General features: G+C 45.3%; 1 protein-coding gene across 1 annotated transcript in view; it reads right to left on the bottom strand.

Annotated features, from left to right (window-relative positions):
• The window catches only part of LOC142920532 (uncharacterized), a 31,822-nt gene extending 12,684 nt beyond the window's left edge, over positions 1 to 19,138 (bottom strand). The window contains exons 1-3 of the mRNA XM_076062815.1: positions 19,074 to 19,138; positions 16,808 to 17,950; positions 10,122 to 10,498 (exon numbers count right to left, since the gene is read on the bottom strand). Of these exons, the coding sequence (XP_075918930.1) occupies positions 10,122 to 10,498; positions 16,808 to 17,940 (1,510 nt within the window). The 5' untranslated portion in view covers positions 17,941 to 17,950; positions 19,074 to 19,138. The remainder of the gene's footprint in view (positions 1 to 10,121; positions 10,499 to 16,807; positions 17,951 to 19,073) is intronic.
• Between the last annotated feature and the right edge of the window lie 3,584 nt (positions 19,139 to 22,722).

Here is a 22,722-nt window from a genome sequence, read left to right as displayed (position 1 = left end):
AGACCCAACCTAAAAAATCCGGGACAGCCAACTCTGCTTGACGTCCTATTGACAAATGCCCCTCACAATTTCGCACTGACTGGTGTTCTGGGTAATAACCTTAGTGATCACTCCTTCATTTTTGGTGTGAGATCATCAGCCAGACCCAAAGCCCCCAAAATTGTTGAGAAGCACTCTATGAGGCACTTCAGCTCTCAGGCATTTACTAATGATGTGCTTCACTCGGATATTGATAAGGTCTGTGATATCCCCAACCTGACTACGGCTTGGGAGACTTTCAGGTACACGTTTCTCCAAATTCTTAACAAACATGCTCCGTTGGTTAGATTTAAAACTAAAGGCAACCGCCCACCATGGTATGATCCTTTGATTACAAAGCACATGAAAACTAGGGACAAGGCTTGGGCATGTGCTCAGAAAAGTAATTTGGCAAATGACTGGCTAGAATACAGGATTTTAAGGAATAGATGCGTAAAAAAAATACGGCATGCAAAAAATGCCTACTTTTCCTCCACTCTCCTGGAATCACATGGAAATGCCAGGATTTTTGGAAAACAATCAAATCTATCGAAAAGGCATCTAAAACAGAAAATCTGCCCGTTGAGCTTCACCGAAATGGGGATCCCCAAAAATAGTTGACAATTTTAACCTTAAAATTTTGATTTAAAGCTTTCGTGACTGCAGTAATTCATATTCTTAGTTTTTCGGTAAAGTCACGTTGAAGAGAAACAACAAAATAACAGAATATATATATAAAACAATAAAAAATTTCTCACGACGTTTCGACCATAACTCAAACGGTCATCATCAGGTGTGTTGGTTTGCATAAATTTATTTTTAAACGGCACATTTATTTATTTATAAAAAACGTTGGCGTCACGCGCAGCGATTTGGCAGTTTGCCCAGGACTAGTCCATCTATTTTTTTGAAAAGAGGAGGGGGGAGACGAAATTTTTTATAATGTATGCTGTCTGAAAGCCACTGTAAGCGTGAACAATCAATTAAGAACTGAAATGGTTTATCAAATCTTTCCAATGATTGCTAAGATAGAATCCATCTTCTCGGTTGAAATTGTCTCTGTGCTTGTATATGTGGATAGCCTCATGAACGAATCTCTCATGGAAGCCAGATGGCTTACAAAGAACCTCCGTCTTGGAAAAGTCAATGGCATGTGAGCCTACTGAATTAGAACAATGATCTGCTACGGCCGACGTGTTGGTCCTACCGTGTTTAAGGTCTCCAAAATCTTGAATAAACACAAGATCCAGGTCCGTTTCAACACATTACATAAAATCCGTGATCTGGTTCCGTCTGTAAAAGATGTGATTCCGGACATACAATACCCTGGTGTCTACAAACTAAGTTGCCTCTGTGGTAGTAGTTACATTGGAGAAACCAAACGCCATGTCTCAGACCGCATTCGTGAACATAAAGCAGACCTTAAACACGGTAGGACCAACACCTCGGCCGTAGCAGATCATTGTTCTAATTCAGTAGGCTCACATGCCATTGACTTTTCCAAGACGGAGGTTCTTTGTAAGCCATCTGGCTTCCATGAGAGATTCGTTCATGAGGCTATCCACATATACAAGCACAGAGACAATTTCAACCGAGAAGATGGATTCTATCTTAGCAATAATTGGAAAGATTTGATAAACCATTTCAGTTCTTAATTGATTGTTCACGCTTACAGTGGCTTTCAGACAGCATACATTATAAAAAATTTCGTCTCCCCCCTCCTCTTTTCAAAAAATAGATGGACTAGTCCTGGGCAAACTGCCAAATCGCTGCGCGTGATGCCAACGTTTTTTAAATAAATAAATAAATGTGCCGTTTAAAAATAAATTTATGCAAACCAACACACCTGATGATGACCGTTTGAGTTATGGTCGAAACGTCGTGATAAATTTTTTATTGTTTTATATATATTTTGTTATTTTGTTGTTTCTCTTCAACGTGACTTTACCGAAAAAACTAAGAATATAATTTTAACCTTCATTTTTCTGAAGCTGGTAATCTTTTTGATAATGTATTGGGAGTCACCCCTGCTCCTGCAAATTCCTACACCCCTGTCAAAACATTAAACGAATTTAGTTTCCAACCAATCCACGAAAGTAATGTTCTGAAACAACTGTCCTACCTCAAAGGGTCCTCCTCTACCGGAGCAGATAGTTTTCCCGTCTTTGCTCTACTAACTGTTGGTCACCTAATGTACAAACCTATAGCCCATATTTTCAACCTGTCCATCAAAGAAGCATCAGTTCCTCTAGAATGGAATCATTCCTATGTCCGTCCACTTCACAAAGGGGGCCCTAAAGATGATCCCAATAACTACCGACCTATCTCAATTTTGTCCCCATTGATGAAAATTTTTGAAAAATTTTTGAACTACCAAATTAGCAGTTTCCTGTCCACCAACAATCTACTAGATCTAAAACAATCTGGGTTCCGGAAAAAATCCAGCACCACATCTGCTGCATTAGACTCTTTGAATCAAATTTACAATAGCCTTGATAATAAGCAGTACTGTGCCTTTTCTAGATTTAAAGCTTTCGTGACTGCTAGGATCCATACTCTTTGGTTCTATTGGGTAAAGTCACGTAGGTGAAAATAAAATAACAAAAAATCACGACGTTTTGGCCACAACACAAGCGGTCTTCATCAGGTGAAGGGACGAGACTGTCTGGAGGACAGCACTGGAGTGGGAGAAGCCACGCTTAGATCACGACCTTTAAGCTGTGTGAGAAGAAAACAAAGCGCCTTGACAAAGGAATTAGCATATAATTTAGCATTGAAATGGCTCATTGAAATAGCTAAGTTAAAGTATACACATCTGCAGAGGCACCCCTTGACAAAGGAATTAGCATAGAATTTAGCATTGAAATAGCTGAGTGATTAGCTTGTAACTGGTCACAGAAATAGCTATGTTAAAGTCAGAGCATATACATTCACCGAGGCACCTAGTACAAATCAAACAGGAGAATTTAGCGAAACACAACCACGCTCAGACTGCGGACCTTTAAACTGTGTGCGAGCAAACAAGGTGTTCTGACAAAGAAATTATCATAAAAATTAGCATTTGATTGGCCGATTTTAGAAAAGAGGTGGTGTACGTGCCGGTGGACTTGCCGTTTGGCGCGGGGGGGGGGAGGGGGAGAAGGGGAGTTTACCTATTGATGGTGTGAAAAGGGAATTTATAAGAGCTGCGAAAGTTTGGGGTACCACTTCTTGAAAAATATACTGTACCATTGAAATTAGTTTAATGTTTAGTTCGATTTAGAACATCTTTCCAATGGTTGCTTAATTTGAAACCATCTTCTCGGTTGAAATTGTGTCTGTGTTTGTAGATCTGAATTGCATCATGAACAAATCTCTGATAAAAACCCGTGGGTTTGCAAAGAACCTTGGTATCGGAGAAAATTATATCGTGATCCCCCACAGCGTTGTAACAGTGATCAGCCACGGCAGAAGAATTCGTCGCTTTGTCTCCCCGATATAGCAATCACCGCAGGTACAACTCAATTTGTAAACCCCAGGGTACTGTAAGTCAGGAATGACATCCTTCACGGATGGGATCAGATCACGAATTTTGTGTACTGTATTGAACCGGACCTGGATCTTGTGTTTGTTTAGAATTTTGGAAATCTTTTTAGTAACGCCTGCTATATATGGTAGTGTGATGGTTTTGACCGGAGTATCAAGTGGTTGTTTCTGTATGGAGGGAGAAAGAGCTTGGCAGATGGTACGGTCAGAGTAACCATTCCTTTTGAAGGCCAGGTGTACATGTTTTAATTCACTGGTCAGGTGGTGTTGGTCCGAAATGCAATGAGCCCTATGGTATAAAGTTTTGATGAGAGAATTCTTTTGGGCTGGGTGGTGGTGGGAATCAGGTTTCAAGTAGGAATCTGTGTGGGTGGGTTTCCTGTAGACAGAATGCCCCAATGAGCCATCAGGTCTCCTCTCAAACAGAACATCTAAGAATGGTAGCTTGCCATCTTTCTCCACTTCCATGGTGAATTTGATGGCGGGATGTCTGGAATTGAAGATAAAGACCATTTGTGTTGCGATCGAAACGTCGTGGGTTTTTTGCTTTATTTTCAATTTTTTATTTTTCATTTAATTTATAATCTGTTATTTTTATTTTATTTTCTATCTACGTGACTTTACCGAAAGAACCAAGAATATTAATTCCTGCAGTCACGAAAGTTTTAAGTCAAAACATTCACACACGTTGACAAAGCCTCACCTTGTGTTGTTGTGGGCAGGTCGCTTCTGATAACAAGAGCGGTATAGCACCTCAAGTGGGCTTGGCCTGGTAACAAAAAAAAATAAAAACTGCGTGAATATTTACAATAAAACAAAGTTACAAAGTGGCGAGCCGGGTGAAGACAAATTAAACTTAAGCGAGATAATTAAAGTGAACGCAATCAGGTGAGGGCAGGAGGCAAGGCCCCGCGTGGCTAGGCCCCTAGTTGTAAAGTTCCAACCTGGACATCGATTCCCATGCTCGCTGCTACTCAACTGGCATCCCTACGAGAGAGAGAGGCTCTACCTTGGAAAACAACAACCACCACCGCCACAGCCACCATGAGAATTTCTCACTTCGGATTTCAGTGCAAGCGCGGATCGGCAGCCTCCTGTTACCTCGCGACGTCACGCGGGTAAGCAGGTAACATGACATCACTCCCGGGGTAAGAGACACGCCCCTCCCATAATGAGCGGCTCTGTAACTGAATAAATTATGTTAATGTACACCAGCCATATGTCGAGGGATGGAGCGTGGCTGCTGAACCCGACGGCATCAACGAATACATTATGTTAATGAGCCGCCAGTCACTGGGCGTATACAGTAACACGTGACTTACACGTCTATACTTATTCATATATTCTTGATATAGTGGAAAAGTGTCCCAAATTCATCACACGGGCTGTTATGGCACACAATGAGAGGGCAAATGGTTATAAACATGCCTGGAAATCCCTTGTATCTTCAAAATGAATGTTCACCAAAAACTCCGAGCACACAATTTCAGCTGTCTGGCTTCAAAAGGAATATTTATGAGAGCTAAATTCAGCTGACATTGCAAAGGGTGTTGAAAATAATACTACTTGTGTTCGGCAGAAATGCATAAATTAAAGTTCAATCGCAACTTAGAGGTGTGAAGCCAGGCACAGATGTCCTTGAATGCTGGGATGAACAGATCCGACTTAAGTTGCACGTGTGTGCTGTGTTAACTTCCTGACTCCATTCTTACAAAGAGTTGCAGAGGAAAACAAACCTAAACTACTGTTTTGATATAACCTCCGTGCTCAATAGAGTTAATAGACTTCACTGCAAACACAAACTTGACACTGTCACACACTCAAGAGGCGGAGCCAGGATTTTCAGGTAGGGGGGGCAACCCCTCCAGCAATGAAAAATGATAGGAGTTGTTAGTAAGGAGTTGTTAGTAAGGAGTTGTTAGTAAGTTGTTAGTAAGGAGTTGTTAGTAAGGAGTTGTTAGTAAGGAGTTGTTAGTACGTAAGGAGTTGTTAGTAAGTTGTTAGTTAGTAAGGAGTTGTTAGTAAGGAGTTGTTAGTAAGTAATGACTTGTCCCTTGCTTTTTATTCGACGCGTGTGATCGGCATTGCGCTCGCTGAAGATGTTTGCCTTCAGGGAAGTCGTGTACTGTATACACAACTGCGCAAAATTCTGAGTCACTTACAACTGCTTTGCCGTTACTTATTGCCAATTATGGACTTGGACTGTTGTCCTCTCATAGAGTCCCTGGCACGTAATAATATGCCACACGGTGGCAGTGGGGGTCACAAAATGCTGATTTATCTATATATATGAAAAGGAAATGTGTGGATACTTGTGTCTGTTCGAAATGTTTAGCATACTTCCCAACGTGCCACACACTTGAAATTTGGCATTGGGTATGTTCCATACTGTACACAATGTAAAAAATATAAAAATAGTCTTTTAATCAAACAGAGTAAAATTTTGAAATGTAATGCAATGCAACACTGAGAGTCGATCAACACACAATAAACGCAAAGCCTGGTAGATTACTTTCTTACAAAGATTGTTCAACTAAGCGAGATAATTGAAGCAAACGCGATCAGGCGAGGGCAGGAGGCAAGGCCCCGCGTTGTAAAGTTCCAACCTGGACATCGATTCCCATGCTCGCTGCTAATCAACTGACATTCCTACGTGAGAGAGAGGCTTTACCTCGGTAAACAACAACAACCACCACAACAACAACCACAACCATCACCACCACAACCGCGATGAGAATTTCTCACCTCGGATTTCAGTTCACGCGCGGAGCGACAGCTTCCTGTTACCTCGTGACGTCACGCAGCAGCAGGAGATTACGTCACTTGCGTGGCACGAGACACTCCCCTCCCGGAACGTTGCGGGTCCTAATTTAAATAAATTATGTTAATGAGTCCGGCCCATACGTGCAGGGATGGGGCGTGGGTACTGAAACCCCTCGCAATAAACTCGCGACGGCCTTCACGAATACATTATGTTAATGAGCCACCAGTCACCGGGCGTTGCTTTGCCCAAATAAGGATTGTACTTGAACAGATAACGGAAGTGACCCAGGCAGAGGTGACGTCACGCTCAAGGGCGCGGTAGACGGGGTGGGGTGAATACCTTGGTGACATGACGTCACTAGCGAGGGACACCTCCCCCTGTCGTTTCACTCCGATGAGGTGATGCTGAGTAGTGGCGTCACAGAGCGAGATTGGAGTTTAAGTTGATTTAGATTCATTTTCCATTGCTCCCTCCCTTGAACTCAGCAACAACAACGTGGACATTGCATCCCACTGGGATTTTTAGCACACAGCGTTGGTGTACGGTGCTTTTTTCAGGAATATTTTGCTGTTTTTTTCATGGATTTTCTGTTTGCAGAGTCACACACAAAGTCACTTTAAGATGTGTTTCTTGTTCGTGTTTGTGTTTGTTGTGGTTGCACTTGATTCAAGAGCCGAATGGCTCACAGGGGTATACCAAAATAAATAAACTGAAATTATTGTGTACACACTATGTGTGTACGTACACTGTGTGTGTGTACACTGTGTGTACACGTACACACTGTGTGTGTACACTGTGTGTGTGTACACTGTGTGTGTACACTGTGTGTGTGTGTACACACTGTGTGTGTGTGCACTGTGTGTGTGTACACTGTGTGTGTACACTGTGTGTGTGTACACACTGTGTGTGCACTGTGTGTGTGTGTACACAATGTGTGTGTGTGTGTATATACACTGTGTGTGTACACTGTGTGTGTGTACACTGTGTGTGTACACTGTGTGTGTACACAATGTGTGTGTGTATATACACTGTGTGTGTACACTGTGTGTGTACACTGTGTGTGTGCACTGTGTGTACACTGTGTGTGTACACTGTGTGTGTACTGTGTGTGTGTGTACACTGTGTGTGTACACTGTGTGTGTGTGTACACTGTGTGTGTACACTGTGTGTGTGTGTGTACACTGTGTGTGTGTACACTGTGGGGGGCACAGTCATCTCAGTCGACCAATGGGCATCTTTTCATCAATTTATTACTTTCCAATTTTTATTATCTACGTGACTTTACCGAAAGTAGCAAGACTATAAATGTTAACGAGCTGCACCACGCTGTGTGGGAGCTGCCTGGCCTGTCGCTCCGCACGAAGCTGCGTGGAGCCTCTGCGTGGAAGTTCTGCGCCGGTGAGAAACTCTCTCAGGCTGACCCCCACCCCCACGCCTCCACGCAGATTGAGGCAAGCCGAGTGGTGGCGCATTCTATTTTGACTTAAAACGTTCGCGACTGCAGGAATTAACGTTCTTGTTTCTTTCCGTCAAGTCACGTAAATAAAAAAATGTTACATTGAAGAAAAAAATAAAATGACGATTTAAATAATAAAAATAAACGCATTTTTTTCTTTATTTTTGTTTTCTATTTACGTGACTTTACCGAAAGAACCAAGAATGTGGTAGCACATTCTCTATTTATTGCAGAGGTTCAAGGTTAAAATTCAACAGGCACACCTGGCTACCCCAGCAACATTCCCCACAATATGCGCAGTCTGCTAAACGGCAGATGTAAAACATAACGTTGTGTCATTCACAACGCACAGGTCATTGCATGTTGGTGTCACGGTCAAAATTGGGGTAATTCCAAACATTATCCAGAAACTCCACAACGGAGACACGCACCCCCTGTACCAATGCAGGGGGCGCTGTAAACCTACGCACCCCCTGCATGGACAACGGAGGCGCAGGGACAGACGCTCGATTACGTTGGAATCGATCTGCAGACGGCCAGCAGCTCCGTGTCGCCTCATCTCGATCCCGCAATCCCAAACAGGTGGAAGTCCGCATCGAACCGAACCCCCGGCAAGGCCGTCTACTTAACGACGAGAGAAAATTCACACGAAATGTCCTTTTCAACTAAGTCTTCCAGATGTAAAATGAAATAAGCTTTTAATGAAGAAGTAATCATCTAATTCAAAACATAACACAATTCAAAGATGTTTCATTTCAAAACTTCAAAACGGAGCATGGGTCGCTTGCGTGAATGCGTCCTTCGTGTGCCATAAATGTTGTGACTTTCCTGGCCGAAGGCCCTAAAATGCTTGGACCCTTATTGGTGCACAGCGTCTCAACTGCAGTGGGGCTTGCTTCAAGCGATAGGTAACGAACATCCAGACGTCAATCAGCAAGGAGCATTTCTAGTCCTAGTTATACAAAATCTACGTCAACACGTAAGACAAAACTACAATTCGTATTGTAGAGAATGTATCTCCTCCTATACGTGTAACTTTCAAGTGGTATGCCTTGTAACTGATGAATGATCCGAGCGTGCTCCCTATTTCAAAGACAATGAGTTGCTCCAGAGGCCGACGCTTCGTGAAACACAAAAGTACCCTTTGACCTGTATCACAAGAACAATGAGTCTCACCTGAGTTCTCTGTACAGGTTACTTCCAAACACACACACACACTTTGTCCTAACATCACTTAATCAATCTAGATTTGAACACTTAATCAATGTTTGACCCTCATAGACAAAAAGTTACATGTACACGCACAATCAGACAAGTATTCATTCTTAATTATTGACAGGCATATTAACAAAATGTAATTACTGCAGTGAAATATCCTGCATCAGGTTACATCGTATTAACAAGAAGCTATTTTAAAAAATACGCACCGTCTGCTTAACAGTGTATGTACACCGTACTAATGTTGCGTCATTCAAAACGAGTAGGCCATTGCATGCTGGCGAATTCTAAACATTAGCGACAAATTACAAAACTGAAATGAAACATCAATCATCGCCCCCTACTGACAGCCTCTTGTTCACATACTCTTTGGTTCTTTCAGTAAAGTCACGTAGGTAGACAAAATAATAATAGATCACGACGTTTCGATCGTAACACAAGCGGTCATCCTCAGGCGAAAAAAATAAATGCAGGCCGGTGCAGGGCCACCACCCTGTGGCACACAGGGGCAGCTGCTACTTGGGGATGCTTTTCGAGTGTTTCAGACGAGATACAAAACTCCGAGTTGCTGAGGCGGTTAAGCAAGCACCGAGTAAATGCAATTATTATAACATAGTGAATGCTTGGAGGCTTCTTGGCTCTGGCTCCTGGTCAGAGATCTGCCCAATCCACAGGTCCACAAAGACTGGCCGCTCGCTCTTACTCTGCAGGTTGAACCTAGGAATTGAGTGTTCAACTTCACATTCTTGTCATTAAAGGCCTGTGACAAAGGTGCATCTATTGTAGCGACATCGTCTCTGGCTTACACATCTACCGGGTCTCCACTTGATTGTGTATTGTCTAGGAGCAAGTCCACCCACACCTCCACTTCCACAAACTGCTGGGAGTTGCCTCACTCTGACTCATAGTCAGAGTTCTTCTCCTGCTTCACGATGTGAAGGTGCCATTTTGGAGTTGAATCTTCACCTTCACATTTTACCTTCACCTCTTCGCATTTCACCATCACTTCTTCACATTTTACAATCACCTCTTCATATTTCACCATCACCTCTTCATATTTCACCTCGATACCTTTAAAAGTGTCCAAGTTGGGATTTTCTTCCGGTTCGTGTTTCATGAGGGATGGGCTCATTGCGGCACTTTGACTTTCACAAGCTGATTTCAGACTCCACTCCTTGTGGATTTTCTGATGCTTCTGTGTTCTCTGGTGTACTTGAAGATTTGATGAATCTGCAAACGGCTTCCCACACAGAGTACACTTGAAGGGTTTCTCTCCTGTGTGTGTTCTCTGGTGTTTTACAAGAGCAGATGACTGTGCAAACGCCTTCACGCACACACTGCACTTGAAGGGTTTCTCTCCCGTGTGTGTTCTCTGGTGTTCTACAAGAGTAGATGAACGTGCAAACGCCTTCCCACACACAGTGCACTTGAAGGGTTTCTCTCCCGTGTGAGTTCTCTGGTGCCGTGTGAAATCTCCAGTACGATCCGTGCTGTATGCACACCGGTCGCATTGTTGACTCGTCATACCGAGCTGCGCCGAGCGCCTTTGCTCCATCAGACCAATTCTGCAGAGGAAGCATCAGAGGAAGCGTCAGCTGCAGACAGAAAAAAATAATATCCACACCATCTACACGTCAGTATCGATGCACAGAGGAAAGCATATATACACAGTAACACGTGACTTACACGTCTATACTTATTCATATATTCATGATATAGTGGAAAAGTGTCCCAAATTCATCATACAGGCTGTTATGGCACACAATGAGAGGGCAAATGGTTATAAACATGCCTGGAAGCCTTCGTATCTTCAAAATTAATGTTCACCCAAAACTCCGAGCACACAATTTCAGCTGTCTGGCTTCAAAATGAATATTTATGAAAGCTAAATTCAGCTGACATAGCAAAGGGTGTTTAAAACAATACTATTTGTGTTCGGCAGAAATGCATAAATTAATGTTCAATCGCAACTTAAGAGATGTGAAGCCAGGCACAGAAGTCCTTGAATGCTGGGATGAACAGATCCGACTTCAGCTGCACGTGTGTGTTGTGTTAACTTCCTGACTCCATTCTTACAAAGAGTTGCAGAGGAAAACAAAATAAACTGTTTTGATATAACCTCCGTGCTCAATAGAGTTAATAGAATTGACTGCAAACACAAACTTGACACTGTCACACTCAGAGGCGGAGCCAGGATTTTCAGGTAGGGGGGGCAACCCCTCCAGCAATGAAAAATGATAGTTGTTAGTAAGGAGTTGTTAGTAAGTTGTTAGTTAGTAAGGAGTTGTTAGTAAGGAGTTGTTAGTACGTAAGGAGTTGTTAGTAAGTTGTTAGTTAGTAAGGAGTTGTTAGTAAGGAGTTGTTAGTACGTAAGGAGTTGTTAGTAAGTTGTTAGTAAGTAAGGAGTTGTTAGTAGGGAGTTGTTAGTACGTAAGGACTTGTCCCTTGCTTTTTATTCGACGCGTGTGGTCGGTATTGCGCTCACTGAAGGTGTTTGCCTTCAGGGAAGTCGTGTACTCTGTATACGCAACTGCGCAAAATTCTATGAGTCGCTTACAACTGTTTTGCCGTTACTTATTGCCAATTATGGACTCGGTCTGTTGTCCTCTCATAGAGTCCCTGGCACGTAATAATATGCCACACGGTGGCAGTGGGGGTCGCAAAATGGTGATTTATCTATATATATGAAAGGGAAATGTGTGGATACGTGTGTCTGTTCGAAATGTTTAGCATACTTCCCAACGTGCCACACACTTGAAATTTGGCATGTGGGTATGTTCCATACTGCACACAATGTAAAAAAATATAAAAAGTCTTTTGTACTTTTTGGGGCGGGGGGGGGGGAATGACCATGAAGTGTCTGGCGTCAACCCGCAACACCTCTGAGTTAAGCGATTGGCTTCTCAGGAGTCCAATACATATCCTCCGTGCGAAGAACGGGTAGAACTGCTATCTTAAATATGAAGCAGAACATTCCATCTGTTTGTTTGTGCGAAGCAGCAAAAACCTCTCCAACGCTGAGCTCTGGCGTCGTGAAAATTTGCACAGCTGACGCTGTCTGGAATTTCTAAGTGAACGTGACTATTTTCAGCTCGCCACGTCATTATTCCCTTCCCCGAGTGGCCAAAATCGACCTTACGTAGAAGTGGGGTAAGGTTGAATTTCCTTGAGTGAAAACATCCGATTTAGGTAAATTGATTTGTTTCGGCTTTTTTTCTTTCCTGCAAGCATCAATTTTTTTCAGGGTTTTTCAGTGAAATAGAAGGGAATGTGAAGTTAATCCAAGACAATAATCCAAGTCCCGGGCGAAGCCTGGTAGTGAAGCTCGTTACTAATAAACCCCAATGATCCTATCAAAATTAGGGATTTCGATCGGATCGTTGAGGGGGCACGTGCAACTCCACCCCCACTGGCTCCACCACTGTCACACACTGGCATGGTTCACAGGTGGTGGTGTGTCCAGACCCACGCCTGGCTACCTTCACCTGCTCAGTATTAATGCTTCCTCACTCCACCAAGTAGTTAATTGAGGATCAATCAACACAGCCGAGGCTGCGTGTCTCTCTCCCCGTGGTCGTGTGGATTTCCTTCCCGATCCCCCGGTCTCCCCTCTACATGTAGAGAATGAACACCGCCACACGTCTAGAGTGAACACCGCCACGCGTCTAGAGTGAACACCGCCACGTGTCTAGAGTGAACACCACCACACGTCTAGAGTGAACACCGCCATGCGTCTAGAGTGAACACCACCACGTGTCTAGAGTGAACACCACTACACGTCTAGAGTGAACACCGCCACGTGTCTAGAGTGAACACCACGAAGCGTCTAGAGTGAACACCGCCATGCGTCTAGAGTGAACACCACCACGTGTCTAGAGTGAACACCACCATGTGTCTAGAGTGAACACCACCACACATCTAGAGTGAACACCGCCACGCATCTAGAGAATGACCACCGCCACGCGTCTAGAGTGAACACTACTACACATCTAGAGTGAACACCGCCACATGTCTAGAGTGAACACCACCACGTGTCTAGAGTGAACACCACCAAGCGTCTAGAGTGAACACCACCAAGTGTCTAGACTCTAGAGTAAACACCGCCACGTGTCTAGAATGAACACTGCCATGCGTCTAGGGTGAACACCACCCCGAGTCTAGAGTGAACACCGCCACGCATCTAGAGTGAACACCGCCACGCGTCTAGAGTGAACACTGGCACGCGTCTAGAGTGAACACCACCACACGTCTAGAGTAAACACCACCACGCGTCTAGAGTGAACACCACCACGCTGTTGACAAAGCCTCACCTTGTGTTGTTGTGGGCAGGTTGCTTCTGATAACAAGAGCGGTATAGCAGCTCAAGCGGGCTTGGCCTGGTGAAAAAAAATAAAAACTGCGTGAATATTTACAATAAAACAAAGTTACAAAGTGGCGAGCCTGGTGAAGACAAATTAAACTTAAGCGAGATGATTAAAGTAAACGCAATCAGGCGAGGGCAGGAGGCAAGGCCCCACGTGGCTAGGCCCCGCGCTGTAAAGTTCCAACCTGGACATCGATTCCCATGCTCACTGCTACTCAACTGACATCCCTACGAGCGAGAGAGAGCGAGGCTCTACCTTGGTAAACAACAACCACCACAACCACAACCACCACCACAACCGCGATGAGAATTTCTCACCTCGGATTTCAGTTCACGTGCGGAGCGGAAGATTCCTGTTACCTCGTGACGTCACGCGGCAGCAGGAGGTGACGTCACTTGAGTGGTACAAGACACTCCCCTCCCACAACGAGCGGGTCTTAATTTAAATAAATTATGTTAATGAATCCGGCCCATACGTGGAGGGATGGGGCGTGGGTGCTGAAACCCGTCGCAATAAACTCGCGACGGCCTTCACGAATACATTATGTTAATGAGCCGCCAGTCACCGGGCGTAGCTTTGCCCAAATAAGGATTGTACTTGAACAGATGACGGAAGTTGACCCAGGCAGAGGTGACGTCACGCTCAAGGGCGCGGTAGACGGGGTGGGGTGAATACCTTGGTGACATGACGACACTGGCGAGGTACACCTCCCCCTGGCGTTTCACGCCGATGAGGTGATGCTGAGTGGTGACGTCACAGAGCGGGATTGGAGTTTAAGTTGATTTAGATTCATTTTCCATTGCTCCCTCCCTTGAACTCAGCAACAACAACGTGGACATTGCATCCCACTGGGATTTTTTAGCACACAGCGTTGGTGTACGGTGCTTTTTTCAGGAATATTTTGCTGTTTTTTATTCATGGATTTTCTGTTTGCAGTCACACAAAGTAGTCACTTTAAGATGTGTTTCTTGTTCGTTTTTGTGTTTGTTGTGGTTGCACTTGATTCAAGAGCCGAATAGCTCACAGGGGTATACCAAAATATATAAACTGAAACTATTGTGTACACTGTGTGTACACACTGTGTACGTACACGCTGTGTGTGCACTGTGTGTGTGTACACGTACACACTGTGTGTACGTGTACAGTGTGTGTACACTGTGTGTGTACACACTGTGTGTGTGCACTGTGTCTGTGCACTGTGTGTGTGCACTGTGTGTGTACACTGTGTGTGTGTGCACTGTGGGGGGCACAGTCATCTCAGTCGACCAATGGGCATCTTTTCATCAATTTATTATTTTCCAATTTTCTTGTTTTTTTGTTTTCTATTTGTGACTTTACCGAAAGAACCAGGAATATGGTAGCACATTCTCTATTTATTGCAGAGGTTCAAGGTTAAAATCCGACAGGCACACCTGGCTACCCCAGAAACATTCACCACAATATGTGCAGTCTGCTAAACGGCAGGTGTCAAACATAACGTTGCGTCATTCACAACGCACAGGTCATGTTGGTGTAACGGTCAAAATTGTGTTAATTCCAAACATTATCCAGAAACTCCACAACGGAGACACGCACCCCCTGTACCTACGACGGAGGCGCAGGGACAGACGTTCGATTACGTTGGAATCGACCTGCAGACGGCCAGCAGCTCCGTGTCGCCTCATCTCGATCCCGCAATCCCAAACAGGTGAAAGTCCGCACCGAACCCCCGGCAAGGCCATCGTCTAATTACGACAAGAGAACATTCACACGAAATGTCCTTTTCAATGAATAAGCTTTTAATGAAGAAATACAATTATACAATTCAAGACATAACACAATTCAAAGTTGTTTCACTTTAAAACTTCAAGACGGAGCATCGGGAGCTTGCGTGGAGGCGTCGTTCGAGTGCAATTTTTTTCGTGACTTTCCTGGCCCAAGGCCGCAAATGGTTGTGAGGGGCGCCGCCGGCGGTCAGGCTTGCTACAGCCCTTGGTCGTGAACATCCAGACGTGAATCAGCAAGGAGCATTTCATGTCCTAGTTCGACAAAATCTACGTCAACACGTAATACAAAATTATGATTCGTGTTATAGAGAATGTATCTCCTCTACGTGTAACTTTAAGGTGGTATGCCTTGTAACTGATGAATGATTCGAGTGTGCTTCCTATGTCAAAGACAATGAGTTGCTCCAGATGCTTCATGACCTGTATCACAAGAACAACGGGTCTCACCTGAGTTCTCTGTACAGGTTACTTCCAAAACACACACACACACTTTGTCCTAACGTAACTTATTCAATGTTTGACCCTTATAAATAAAATGATGCATGTACACACAAAATCAGACAAGTGTTCATTCTGAATTATTGACAGGCATTTTAACAAAATTTAATTACTGCAGTGAAATGTACTGCATCAGATAACATCTGATTAAGAAGCTATTTGAAAAAAAATATGCACGGTCTACTTAACAGTGGATGTAAAACATACTTTTGTGTCATTCAAAACGAGGCCATTGCATGCTGGCGAATTCTAAACATTAGCGACAAATTACACAACTGAGATGAAACATCAATCATCGCCTCCTACTGACAGCCTCTTGTTCACATACTCTTTGGTTCTTTCAGTAAAGTCACGTAGGTAGACAAAATAATAGATCACGACGTTTCGATCGTAACACAAGCGGTCCTCCTCAGGCAGAAAAAATAATAAATGCAGGCCGGTGCAGGGCCACCACCCTGTGCCACACAGGGGCAGCTGCTACTTGGGGATGCTCTTCGAGTGTTTCAGACGAGATACAAAACTCCCAGTTGCCGAGGCGATTAAGCACCGAGCAAATGCAATTATTATAAAATAGTGAATGCTTGGGGGCTTCTTTGCTCTCGCTCCTGGTCAGAGATCTACCCAACCCACGGGCCCACAAAGACTGGCCGCTCTTACTCTGCAGGTTGAACCTAGAAACTGAGTGTCCAACTTCACGTTCTTGTCATTAAAGGCCTGTGACAAAGGTCTATTGTAGCGACATCGTCTCTGGCTTACACATCTACTGGGTCTCCACTTGACTTTGTTTTGTCTCGGAGGAAGTCCACCCACACCTCCACTTCCACAAACTGCTGGGAGTTGCCTCGCTCTGCCTCACAGTCAGAATTCTCCTCCTGCTTCACGTTGCCTCCATCAATGTGAAGGTCCCATTTTGGAGTTGAATCTTCATCTTCACATTTCACCTTCACTTCTTCGCTATTCACCATCACTTCTTCCCTCTTCACCATCACCTCTTCATATTTCACCTCGATACCTTTAAAAGTGTCCAAGCTGGAATTTTCTTCCGGTTCGTGTTTCATGAGGGATGGGCTTATTGTGGCACTATGACTTTCACAAGCTGATTTCAGACTCCACTCCTTGCAGATCTTCTGATGCTTCTGTGTTCTCTGGTGTACTTGAAGATTTTATGAATGTGCAAATGCCTACCCGCAGAGTGCACCTGAAGGGTTTCCCTCCCGTGTGTGTTCTCTGGTGTGCTTTAAGATGTGGTGACTGTGAAAACGCCTTCCCGCACAGAGTGCACTTGAAGGGTTTCTCTCCCGTGTGTGTTCTCTCGTGTACTTTAAGATTTGATGAATGTGCAAACATCATCCCGCACAAAATGCACCTGAAGGGTTTCTCTCCTGTGTGTGTTCTCTGGTGTTTTTTAACAGATGACCGTGAAAACGCCTTCCCACACACACTGCACTTGAAGGGTTTCTCTCCCGTGTGTGCTCTCTGGTGTTCTACAAGAGTAGATGAATGTGCAAACGCCTTCCCACACATCGTGCACCTGAAGGGTTTCACTCCCGTGTGTGTTCTCTGGTGTGTTACAAGAGCAGATGAATATGCAAACGCCTTCCCACACACACTGCACTTGAAGGGTTTCTCTCCCGTGTGTGTTCTCTGGTGTTCTACAAGAGTAGATGAATGTGCAAACGCCTTCCCACACACAGTGCACCTGAAGGGTTTCTCTCCCGTGTGTGTTCTCTGGTGTATTACAAGAGTAGATGAACGTGCAAACGCCTTCCCACACACAGTGCACTTGAAGGGTTTCTCTCCCGTGTGAATTCTCTGGTGGGTCTGAAGAACTGATGGCCATGCAAATGCCTTCCCAGACACAGTGCACTTAAAGGGTTTCTCTCCCGTGTGTGTTTTCTGGTGTACTACAAGAGTAGATGAATGTGCAAACGCCTTCCCACACATCGTGCACCTGAAGGGTTTCTCTCCTGTGTGAGTTCTCTGGTGTGTTACAAGAGCAGATGAACGTGCAAACGCCTTCCCACACACACTGGACTTGAAGGGTTTCTCTCCCGTGTGTGTTTTCTGGTGTATTTTAAGAGCAAATGACCGTGTAAATGCCTTGTTACACACACTGCACTTGAAGGGTTTCTCTCCCGTGTGTGTTCTCTGGTGTCTTTGCAGCTGTGATGAATGTGCAAATGCCTTCCCGCACATCGTGCACTTGAAGGGTTTCTCTCCTGTGTGAGTTCTTTGGTGCCGTGTCAAATTTCCAGTCCGATCCGTGCTGTATGCACGCTGGTTGCATTGCTGACTTGTCATACCGAGCTGCGCTGAGTGCATTTGCTCCATCAGACCAATTCTGCGGAGGAAGCGTCAGAGGAAGCGTCAGCTGCAGACAGAAAAAAAGAATATCCACACCATCTACACGTCAGTATCGAGGCACAGAGGAATGCATATAGTCACATGTGACTTACACGTCTATATTCATATATTCATGATGTAGTAAAAACGTTTCCCAAATTCATCACAGGGCTGTTATGGCACACAATGAGAGGGCAAATGGTTATAAACATGCCTGGAAGCCCTCGTATCTTCAAAATGAATGTTCACCCAAAACTCCTAGCACACAATTTCAGCTGTCTGGCTACAAAAGGAATATTTATGAGAGCTAAATTCAGCTGACATAGCAAAGGGTGTTGAAAACAATACTATTTGTGTCATGCAGAAATTCATAAATTAACGTTCAATCGCAACTTAGAGGTGTGAATCCAGGCTCAGATGTCATTGAATGCTGGGATGAACAGTTCCGACTTCAGCTGAATGTGTGTGCTGTGTTCACCTCCTGTTTCCATTCGCATAAAGAGTTCCAGAGGAAAACAAAAGTAAACTATTGTTATGATATAACCTCCGTGTTCAACAGAGTTAATAGACGTTACTGCAAACACAAACTGTACACTGTCACTGGGTAAACAGGCGGTGGCGTGTCTATAATCACGGCTGGCCACCTTCATCTGCTTGGCATGAATGCTTCCTCACTGCACCAAGTAATTAATTGAGGATCAACGAACACAGCCGAGGCTAACTGGAGTTTGCATGTCTCTCTCCGTGGTGAGATGTTAACTGCCTCACCTGGTATACAGGAAGTCGTGGGTTCGATCCCGAACCTGACGCCTGCTCTATATTTGGAGTTTGCGCGTCACTCCGTTTAGCGTCTTTGACCGATAGACATTGACACACGTATTCTTGTTTCTTTCAGTAAAGTTGCGTAGATAGAAAATAACAATAACAGATAATACAATTACATTGAAGACCACTTGTGTTGCGATCAAAACGACGTGAGTTTTTTTGCTTTATTTACATTTTTTTGTTATTTTCATTTAATTTTCTATCTACGTGACTTTACCGAAAGAACCAAGAATATTAATTCCTGCAGTCACCAAAGTTTGAAGTCAAAACATTCACACACGTTGACAAAGCCTCACCTTGTGTTGTTGTGGGCAGGTTGCTTCTGATAACAAGAGCGGTATAGCAGCTCAAGCGGGCTTGGCCTGCTAACAAAAGAACGAAAATAAAAACTGCGTGAATGTTTACAATAAAACAAAGTTACAAAGTGGCGAGCCGGGTGAAGACAAATTAAACTTAAGTGAGATAATTAAAGTAAATGCAATCAGGCGAGGGCAGGAGGCAAGGCCCCGCGTGGCTAGGCCCCGCGTTGTAAAGTTCCAACCTGGACATCGATTCCCGTGCTCGCTGCTACTCAACTGACATCCCTACGAGAGAGAGCGAGGCTCTACCTTGGTAAACAACAACAACCACCACCACCACAACAACCACTACCACAACAACCACAACCGCAATGATAATTTCTCACCTCGGATTTCAGTGCAGGAAGCGATAGCTTCCTGTTTAGCGCGTGACGTCACGCGGTAGCAGGTGACGTGACGTCACGTCCGGAGTACGAGACACGCTCCTCCCACAATGAGCTGCTCCGTAACTAAATAAATTAGAGAATGAATAAATTATGTTAATGTTACTCGTCCCATGTGTCGTGGGCAATGAACTCGTCGCAATAAACTCGCGACGGCTTTAACGAGGACATTATGTTAATGAGCCGCCAGTGACTGGGCGTAGCTTTGCCCAAATAAGGATTGGCACTGGAACGCAATCGGCAGTGACCCAAGCGCAAGGTGACATCACGCTCAAGAGCGTGGTGGAATACCTTGGTGACATGACGTCACCAGCGAGGTACACCTCCCGCTGGCGTTTCACGCCGATGAAGTAATGCTGAGTGGTGACGTCACAGAGCGGGATTGGAGTTTAAGTTGATTTAGATTCATTTTCCATTGCTCCCTCCCTTGGGTGTGTGGGCTCAGCTACAACAACGTGGACATTATTGTGTATACACTGTGTGTATACACTGTGTGTGTACACTCTGTGTGTGTACACTGTGTGTGTGTACACTGTGTGTGTGTACACTGTTTGTGTATACACTGTGTGTGTATACACACACACAGTGTATACACATTGTGTATGTATACTGTGTGTGTACACAATGTGTCTGTGTGTACACTGTGTGTGTACGCAATGTGTCTGTGTGTACACTGTGTGTGTGTATACACTGTGTGTGTGTGTACACTGTGTGTGTGTACACTGTATGTGTGTACACTGTGTGTGTACACAATGTGTGTGTGTACACAATGTGTGTGTACACTGTGTGTGTGTGTACACAATGCGTGTGTGTGTACACTGTGTGTGTACACTCTGTGTGTGTACACTGTGTATGTGTTTACACTGTGTGTGTACACACTGTGTGTTTACACTGTGTGTGTGTACACTGTGTGTGTGTGTACACTGTGTTTATACTGTGTGTGTTTACACTGTGTGTGTACACTCTATGTGTGTGTACACTGTGTGTGTGTGTACACTGTCTGTGTACACTGTATGTGTGTGTACACTGTCTGTGTACAGTGCATGTACACTGTGTGTGTACAGTGTGTGTGTGTACACTGTGTGTGTGTGTACATTGTGTCTGTGTACACTGTGTGTGTTTACACTATCTGTGTGTGTACACTGTGTACACACACAGACACAACCTCTACCGTCTGCAGTGGATTGGTGTAGCGAGGTGCAATGCCCCCCCCCCATCTCTGTGATTAAAACACACAAACACCACTAGCCTATAATAATAAAGTGACCAAAAAGGACAAAGAGTACGTTTGACCTGTCAACTGATATAAATTCCACATTTATATGGCGTAGCCCAGTCTCTCCATTGGATGACTCCTGTTAACCTCACACAGAGTAGTACTCAATTTATTGAGCTCTGATGCCCAAACTGTATCTTGAAATTGCAACCTTTAAAACTGCGAGACAAACATTTTAATCACATCACTTTCCAGCCAGATATCTCTGCCCAAGTTGGAGCACTCTACCAATGAATACAGTCATCTGAAATGAACGTTATTGTAACATGCATTCGGAATTCCTTTGGTCGCCCAAATGAGCCTCCGCACCTTGGCATGGATAGCGAGTCCTGCACTCACGTCAGAAGCAATAACGTCCAGCTATTTTATTTCAGCATGGCAGATTTTAAGCCATGTTGACTTGGAATAAACCTCCCCAGGTACTTGGTCCGATTGAAACTGTAAAAATAAAATTGTACCCTTAGGGGTTAGCCTGAATTGAACCCATGAGATCGGATCCAAGCGTAATGCATCAAAGCAGCACTCCCATCTCACTGGGTTTGTACAAAATATCTGTGCTATACACCATACTACTTTACAGTAATATACTACTATACTTTAGCTGGAATGTAGCATGTTTATGGTAGAGTGGATTATTTGTAAATTTTGATTGAAAATCCAAAGTGTCTTCAGTTATAAGACTCCATCATTCTTCAAGCTGCATACCAATGTTGAACAAACATTTACATTGCTAAAAGACATTTGCAGATGATACATTATTAATGTTTGAGACAGAGGGACATGCCAATGCACGTGAATGTTTTTCAACAAAACATATCAAAACTATACAGTTGCAATGATATTAAAATTAAATCCAAGCAACATTACCATTTTCCCTACTCCTTGAGTTTGTGCTCAATACTTTAACGTGTACAGGGCCATGGCGGTGTGGGGGCCGACGTCCACCCCACCGCCCTCGCTGGGCAGGTGGGGCGCGACGTCCGCCCCTTCCGCCGCCTCCTCCATCGCGTCGGTCGGCTCCCGCCGGGCCCCCGCCGACCGAGTGATCGGGCCCCCCGCGCTAGCGCCCTCTCCGAGGGACAGACTCGTGCTGCTGGCTCACGGCCGCGCGGAGTAAACCCACGCACCCCCGCGCGCATCGCGGCTATCGCTAACGCAGCGGACAGCGGCACGCTAGCACCTGCACCGGCGAGCGATGACCTCCACGAGCATCCGCGCGCACCGCAGCCGTCGTTAACACGGGGCCCGAACGGTCTCGCACCTGCGGGCGATTATCTCAACGCGCGTCCGTGCACGCCGCGCGCCCACTACGGCTGACGCTGACGCAGCACGCGGCGGCCCACTCGCGTCCACGCCGACGGGCGATGATCTCAACGCGCGAGCTCCGGCCACGGCTCCGCCCTCGCTCTCGCCGCGCATCCGCCCACGGAGCCGCTCCGCACGGGAATCACACGCGCACCACACCGATGCTCTCTGCTAAATTTTATTCGTGGCGCAAACCCCGCACTGCCCGGAGGGAATATTCTACGAGCAGAGCCTAGCCCTACCGCTACCCAAGTCCGCAAATGCTCGCACGCCCCGTCACGCACCTCGCGGCCGTGCTCACGGCGTCGCGCGGACGCCGTGAGAGTCGGAGGGACGAAGACGAAAGGGAACTTTGCCTATCGCCGCCTCGTAGCAGCGCTCGCCGGCGTCGCACGGATGCCGCGAGCGGCTCGAGAAGGCGGGGAGCGTCGCGTGTGACTCGTCGCCGCCGACCCGGCGAACCTTCGCACGCCCAAACAATTTGAAGCCAACTCAGGGGCGCCGCAATGTGACTTGCTCCGCGAGGGTCGGCCATTCTCCTGGCACCGGGAAACCGCGGGACTTTCATCCTAGAGACCCTTCGGATGAAAACCCGTCGTGACGGGCAATCTCCCGCCAGGAC

Source organism: Petromyzon marinus, unplaced genomic scaffold, assembly GCF_048934315.1.
Source record: "Petromyzon marinus isolate PM22_M1 ecotype Great Lakes invasive population unplaced genomic scaffold, UKy_Petmar_22M1.pri1.0 PM_G_Scaffold_72, whole genome shotgun sequence".
In the NCBI taxonomy this organism is placed as follows: Eukaryota; Metazoa; Chordata; class Hyperoartia; order Petromyzontiformes; family Petromyzontidae; genus Petromyzon; species Petromyzon marinus.
This window is presented reverse-complemented; position numbering and strand designations above follow the sequence as displayed.